This window comes from Cibotium barometz, chromosome 57 (assembly GCF_041138505.1).
Source record: "Cibotium barometz isolate CiBa-2024 chromosome 57, ASM4113850v1, whole genome shotgun sequence".
In the NCBI taxonomy this organism is placed as follows: domain Eukaryota; kingdom Viridiplantae; phylum Streptophyta; class Polypodiopsida; order Cyatheales; family Cibotiaceae; genus Cibotium; species Cibotium barometz.
Genome location: NC_141102.1, coordinates 29,578,905 through 29,586,443, shown reverse-complemented (window position 1 = coordinate 29,586,443; position 7,539 = coordinate 29,578,905). Strand labels below are relative to the sequence as shown.

The window sequence follows — 7,539 nt, the reverse complement described above, 5'->3', positions numbered from 1 at the left end:
CACATAGCATGTAAACCAATGCCAGCATATCACCCTTAATCTCCCCACCAACCATGCCAATGGCATAAGTGCCGAGCTATCATCTTGGCATGTCATTCATATCTGCACTAGTTGAGCGTCAAACAACAAGTAGTGAATGTTAAGAGCAAGTATGAGGTCACAGATGCAGTGCTCAACTCACCTTACCCGACTCGCCTGTACTAAATATGGACATGTACTTGAGGCTTCATCATCATAGGGCTCCTTTATAACTTTGTCATTTAAATGGTTGTTTATTTAGATAGTTAGTTTGGTGATACAATAACTTCGTGGACTGAGTGTCATACTTTTGGCCACATTTTGTGGACATCAATATACTTTTCTTTCTCTCTTTTCTTTAAATCCATCTTGAATTGCTATCTTGTTGGCACCTTAGAAAGTGTGCATACCTTTTGAGCAACTGAGCATTCATAAGTCAATTCCCATGTGCTTCAATTACCTTGGCATTTGAAACTTGCACACACCAACACTCCCATTGTTGCTACTTGCATCAAGTCAAATTACTATTTCTAGTAACTTTTACTTTTGGTAAAATGATCAATTTTCAACAAAATTTGATAATTTCTAAAACTAAATTCTTGGGTTTGCCACTATTTCTATTTATAGGTGATCAAAAAATGACTCTAGATGCAACATGTTGACCCTTGTTGGCCTTCCATGGGGGTTGATTGGCTTAACATATGCTGTGATTAAAACCCCACCTCACAAAATTTTTCGTCATCCAACGTGACTTTCTTAAAGCTATCGAGGACAGACGCCCCATATTCTTTGTTTCTTTAGTGGCTTCTCGTGTGGTATGGTTGGATGGTTGCTTTGTGAACTGCCATTATAGTTAAATGTGCTTGGAAAACTTGGTATGTAGTGTATTTTTCTCGCAGGCTTGCACCTGCCTAATCGCACGTTCACGTCTCTCTCTCTCTCTCTCTCTCTCTTGTGGGGCTATTGCCCAGCATTGAAATGCAATGCAAGGGCCTTTTAAAGGCTTGCTGGGAAACCAGGACAAGACTCCTTTGGAAACATCCAGACCTTGACTCCACCCACGTTCAATTAATTGGCCCTCCTTTCCTAAGGTTAAAAATACTCTCTTCCACCCTCGTCTAATTAATTAATGTGAAAGAGAATTTGGTACCAGTACTTATAATCCCCACATTTGCCGATGGCCTCATATTTATACCGATCGTGTCATAGTGCAATGGTAAGGTTGGAGATAGAGGTTCGAATCTCCTTGCGAGAGATGGCATTAGTGTGTGTGAGTAGAGTATCAAAAAGTAAAAATTAAAAATATAAATCCGGGCTACTTTTAAGAAATATTGGCAAATGCTTTACGAGGACGTAGAATTTGAATCTCCCGCCAGCTATGGCGTCCCCTAGCAGCAACGAGGTATTCTGCTGGCCTCTTCTCTTTGAAACGAAGAAATGTCAGCTCGCGATCCAGTGTTTTTTATTGTTGTTTGGATCACAGGGCAGCGTTAATCCATCCCAGAAGGACCTGCACGACATGGATTCTGCACAAGACCTGGACTCTGCCTACGCCATCAGATAAGTGAAAAATCTTTTCTGTCCACTTCAATCTTTACCTATGCAGGTTTTAGGGTTTTCTGCGGGTTTTAGGGTTTCTGACATGGGAAAGAAACACACAGATCGCTTCAATATCGAAGAGGATGACAAGGAAGCTGCAAGCATATGTGAGGAAGAGCCTTCATGCAGCATCCAAGGAGCTTTTGGCATCCAATCACGCAAACCTTGAAAGCTTGGAGAGAAGAACAAGGGCAAGAATGTGCGTTTCTTTTACGCTCTTCCCATGCAAGTGCAGTCTCTTTTTCTTTTCCTTTTTGGCCTGGTTAGGGCAAGTGATAGTTTATTTGATTTTCTGCTGATTTAGTGCTGGTCTTCTAGTGATTAGTTTATTTTTTTGGTAGGTGAGGGCAAGTTTTCTGCTAGTATTTTACTGGTTTTCTAGTGTTTATTTTTTAATGAAAATTTGACGGTTAGGGCAAATGCTATTTTGTGTGTGTGTGTGTGTGTGTGTGTGTGTGGGTTGGCCGCCGGGAAAGTGCATTTTTCTTGCTGGCTGGGGCAGGTTCAATTTCTCTGCTGGTTAGAGCAACTGTAGTTTTGCTAGGTTTCACAAGTGTTGTGGGTTCTTGATGACAACAGTCATGCTAGCACCATGCTTTGCCATGACCAGGCGAAGGAGTTGGAAGATCAGCTACATGGTAAGCAAAGGGGGAGGGGTTTGCTTACCACATGAACTGCTGGATAACTTGAAATGCTTTGCTCATGTACATTTACGTGTTTCTTTTTCCACTGAAATCTAGATCTGAGAAAGGAGATCTGTCAACTGATAAAGAAAGAGGTAGCCAAGCAAGGGTGTTACATGGCACAAATCTTAGAAGAGCTTCGGGATCTTAACACGCTGTTCCACAAAGCTTTCCTCAAAGATAAAGGTAAGTAGTCTTTCTATTCAAGTAGTTTAGAAGCCCATTCAGGAAGGAAAATATGAAAGGTACAGTGTCCCTGTTTGTTTTGTAGGAACTAGAGATACTCAATGGTATCACAACTCATGAGCTCTCAATGACTCAATAATGCTTGATTGATCAATGGATGATACCCAGAGGACATCATAATTGGTCTTAAGATATTGATAACGGTAAAGCAGTAGACTTGCAAGGATTCAGGGCTGAGACATTTAAATAGACATGTAATTGGCAATGCATTATGCAACATGGAACGCCGTGTGAGTCGACAACAAACTGGCAAAAGCCCCTCCACATGGGGGGGGAAGCAGTTGGAAATCATAAAAACATTGTGGTAAGCTCCACTGGCCAACAAAGCAACAAACAAGCATTACCGCAAGCAGGTTTTGTCGTGCACACAACAATATTGGAAGAAAGTAGACTTGGGATAGTCTAGGGAGGATCTAGAAAGACCAGCTGAGATAATGTTGATCATTGCAAGAATATAACGAGTAATATGCCATATGCAATGGAAAATGGAATCTTAATATGCATCAGCAATGATGCTGGGGTGAAACAAGGATGCCTACTCTCAACCATTCTTCTGGGCTTTGCATCAAAACGCACAAAGATTGTCACATGTGGAAGCTCTGGGAGTCTTCTTTCAGCTCTAAACACCATCTTGGAACAACTTGTTGCAAAACGCATGCAAGAGAGATGGAGAGAAGAGAGAGAGAGAGAGAGTTGAGTTTCAGTATATTCATATAGTACAAAAAGGTGTACATTATGGCAAGCCATAGCCTGCCCCTCATCAAAAGGTTCTTGACTCATAGAGTCCTATATCTAACGATTCTACTCCCTAGAGGTGTGAATGAATCTACAATGACCAAAGTGTGCCTTTATATAGGCCTTGGGAACCCTCAAGGACTGGCCGACCTGCTGTCGGCGAGGTCCTTGGGGCCTGGACACATAATCATCCTTAGCTGCAGCCGACAGAAGCGTACTCCTTTTATGTGCTGGCCGACAGCCACCTGGTTCCTCCACAAGACTTCCCTGCCTACACTAGCTGCACAAGCTCCTGTATTTGGTTCTAAACTGGTTCTTTATCTGTTGCCCTTCAAGGAAATAGCCCTCGGAATGAGCATGCACATGTCTTGCACATGACAAAGACACGTGCTCCGCACTCAAGGCAAGAAAACGTTTCAAACCCAAGAATTGGACCAGTAGTCCTTTTCCTGCATGCTGATGTCAAAAGTGATGGTTGTTGTGATGCTTATGAGTGATGGTTCTAGAACAGTCATGCCTGTGCAGTGGGGCTGTGACGGTAAATGGCAAAGACTAACATTATGTATCTTCATGATCCCAATCTGTCTAAGCCAGCCCAGTGGGCTTTTTGAGCTCTTGTACATCGTGAGGGATTGGCCAAAAACTCTTACATTACATTAAGTACTCACATTCTTCGGTAGTTTTTATCATGATGATATTCACTTTGGTGAGTAGCATACAAAATGGCAACAATTTCACTTCAGGTTCTGATGTAGAAGGCAATGCTGGGCCTAAAGATATGCAATGACATTGATAAAGCTTGTCATTTTGCAGAATGTCTTGATGTGGACAGGCAGTTATCTTCTACTTCAATGCGAAATGCTCTGACTGGCTGCGCTGAGGCTGAAGCAGGTTTGTGAGATAAAAAGAAAGGGATTAAGAGAGTCGCAGAGTCTGCTGCAATATAAATAAAGGGCTTTTAACTACTGAGGCTGGATACATGAAATTCCTGCCTGGGATTGGATGGTTGATCTATTGCCCATCCAAGTCTTAAGGGCTGTCACTATGAGTTCTTCTCAGGAGCGGACCCTTTGTGTAGCTGGGGCTTCTCTTTCTTCATCAGAGTTTTGAAGACAGCTAAACAGTGATCTGACTTTTGGACTGGTTGATCAATGCAGGCAAATGTATCCTGGAATCTTTGAAGAATATGCTAGATGAAGAGGTCTCAGAGAGTGGCAATCAAGGTCACAACAAAGATAAAGTTCTTGAGAAGGATCAAGATCAGACTAGACAAAATTGTTCCAACAGCAGATTTCAAAACACTCCAGAAGTGGCTTGTGGGCCATGTGTGCTTTTGAAGAACACAGTATCTCTACTGCCACAGAGGATTGATACTTGTCATCACATGTGCAGCCCCATCTGTAAACAGTGTAGTATTGCAGCAATTGATCACGCAGAGGCAGCACTTGCCTTTGACACTGAAGCAAATTGGAATGAGAACAGAGCTCTGGAGAAATCAGGACCAAGCATCGAAGTCAAGGAACAACTTGCTCATGCAATGGAACACAATAAAATTTGGGCTTTAGATGCTGAAGGCAAAGTCCATGAACTGATCTGCATCCAAGATCAGCAGGGAAATATGCTTCATACAAGGGAATCCCTTGGGCACTGTCGGTATGGACAGATTGTATACAAAGTGAACGGTTGTATCAAAACGATAGAATCTTACATACCTCCTAATTCAACCCCTGCTAGAAAAGCTGTTGCAACAGAAAACCTTGTCCCTGACCCATATGATAATCCATGGAAAGCATTTCTCTTGTAAGCGCTTTTTTTCAAGAAGGAAATGAAGTGTAAAGAAAGTGCTTTCTGAAAAGCATCTCAGCCTCAAAGATGAGCTTCTACATTTGACTTCTTTGTAACATGGTGCTTGCAGCATGGAGAATTATACAGGGCCACAAGCAGTAGAGGCTAATGGTATGGAAGACATTCCCCATGGAGGGAGGGAGGTGCCTTCAAAGAGAAGAATCAGGCATCAGTCTATGAATTCTTCCAAGACCCAGCAGTATTGTTTTGGACATAGGGTGTTGAGCAAAGGTGTGAGAAAGCGCTCATGGTCCACATCCATTGAGAAACTGCAAAGAAGGCGACCTATCTGCCACTTTACAAGTCGAGACATCGAGTTCCTTGTAAAGGCTGTAGAAAAGTTTGGGACAGGAAGGTAAACAGGGTCTCAAGCTTCTGCTTTGATAGCACCAGAAATCTCCTTTGGCTAGTCCAGACTCCCCATTGAAAATCTCATCAGGCTTGCATTTATCCAGGTGGCGTGATATAAAAGAGAATTACTTCTCTTTAGAGAAACATCGGTCTGCAGCAGACTTAAAGGTTGTTACTGTTAAGAGAATTTTACTCGGTATTGGGGATTGAAATTGGGTTTTATTTTACTGAAAACATTGCTGCTGTACCTGTTTTGTTGAAATAAAGGACAAATGGAGGTCATTGCTTCACTCAGCCAAGCTAGCACCAGAGCAGCGCAGATGCGTGGAGCTGCCTACAGTGCTTGTGAAGCGCATTTTGGCTATTGATGAAGAAGAAAAGAGTTGTCAAGTCACATGAGGCAAACTGGCGGGTCACTGCTCTGCTGGACACTAAATGTAAGCTATAGAAGGTCATTGCTTCACTCAGCCAAGCTAGCACCAGAGTAGAGCAGATGCGTGAAGCTGCCTACAGTGCTTGTGAAGCGCATTTTGGCCATTGATGAAGAAGAAAAGAGTCGTCAAGTCACATGAGGCAAACTGGCATTGTTCCGCTGGACACTAAATGTGAAGCTATAGAAGGTCAACAAGGCTGTTTGGATGTCTTCAGGGAAGCTGGAGAGCTAAGGTGGCAGCAGCAATGCGCACAACAGACATACTATCTTGCTGCTTTTGGGGCTGTGGCCATTGCGATGATCCAGTAAATTGTCTGTTGACTCTTTTTTGGTTTGAGGAAGGGCCAATAAGTGCACTCACAAGGCCGTAAGTAATGATATAAGATTGGCAAACCGCATGTCTTTCTCGATACACTTGGCATTATTGGGTTGAAACTTTCACTCCACGTGCTATATGGGATTATACGATGTGCATCTTTCTCCACCATCACGAGTGCAAGCACTTGCACCTTCAGTCCCATGTCCTCAGAATACTAGACTAAGTGAATCTAAAATTACTTTGCTCGGATGGTTCCTTTGAGTCAAATTTGCAATGGATAACCTTTGTGAATTGTTGATTTCTAAAGTTGATTGCCATGGGGATGAAGATGGAGATTCAAGTAAAAAGAGGTTGGAAGGAAAACCCTACTAGACCTAGTTTTGAGTGAGTGTGTGAGCTTTGATATGAAGTGAGAGGTGCAGGGGTAGATTGGAGTCATCTTTTCAAAAAACTCTTGCACCCCAAGGTGCTTAGAAGGAAACATGAGTAAGCGCGTAAGCATGTTGGAAATATTGTTCATCCCTAGATGGACTCCTTGCATGCATGTATCTTGCCCATTTATAAGGCCTTGCATTGCATATTTATTTACTATTTTTTGCACCATTTTTTTAAATAGCATTTTTAGCATTTTATGGACTTTTGTGTCTTGTAGGACCTAACCGACCAGCTTTAGAGGCCTCATATAATAGGTGCCTCAATCCTCTTCATTATTAGTCTCTCTTTTCAACCTTGATTTGTACATACTAGCACTCATGGGCCTCCCTCGACTGACTAGCTATAGAGGCCTTATAATAGGTGCCTCGGTCCTCTTCATTATTAGTCTTTGTTTTTAGCCTTGATTTGTACATACCAGCACTCATGTGCCTCCCTTGTGCTCTACCTTTAATCATATTTAGGTTCTTAATCATCTGCAGTCTACTGTCTACATATATATGTTGTTTTATTCTTTGTTTTCAGATTTACAACAGTAGCACATAAATCTCACATGATATCAGAGCTTAGAATTGCTCTAGGACTTGTGTTTTTCTTCATGATTCTATTATTTATAGATTTTTTTCTTCTTCTAGGAAAAAGATCCTTATATTAGTTAATGAAAAACAATCGCGATGGGCTAAATACAACCACCAAGGGCTAGATACAACCTTGCCTCATGTACAAGGCCGGGAGCAAATAATCAAAAGGTGGAGAAAGATGCACTTTTCCTCTAATTGGCCGCTCTATGAGGAGAAGGTTATCTCATACAAGGGCCAGGGGGTAGGGGGATAACCACACGTAGTCTGTAATGTCAAATGGTATCACCACCTTTGTTG

At 42.2% G+C, this 7,539-nt stretch overlaps 1 protein-coding gene across 2 annotated transcripts; it reads left to right on the top strand.

Annotated features, from left to right (window-relative positions):
• Positions 1 to 1,364: 1,364 nt before the first annotated feature.
• On the top strand, positions 1,365 to 6,859 carry LOC147606647 (uncharacterized). Of its 2 annotated transcripts, XM_086791923.1 has the most exons (10): positions 1,365 to 1,420; positions 1,502 to 1,579; positions 1,677 to 1,816; positions 2,197 to 2,255; positions 2,358 to 2,486; positions 4,095 to 4,172; positions 4,439 to 5,081; positions 5,197 to 5,481; positions 5,582 to 5,645; positions 5,745 to 6,859. In XM_086791923.1, exons 1-10 carry the CDS (start codon positions 1,397 to 1,399, stop codon positions 5,874 to 5,876), a joined length of 1,632 nt encoding a protein of 543 aa, XP_086648049.1. In that variant the 5' UTR covers positions 1,365 to 1,396; the 3' UTR covers positions 5,877 to 6,859. The 2 variants fall into 2 exon arrangements, with proteins under 2 accessions (XP_086648049.1, XP_086648047.1); XM_086791921.1 differs by lacking the exon at positions 4,095 to 4,172 and having other exon boundaries at positions 1,371 to 1,579.
• Positions 6,860 to 7,539: the final 680 nt, after the last annotated feature.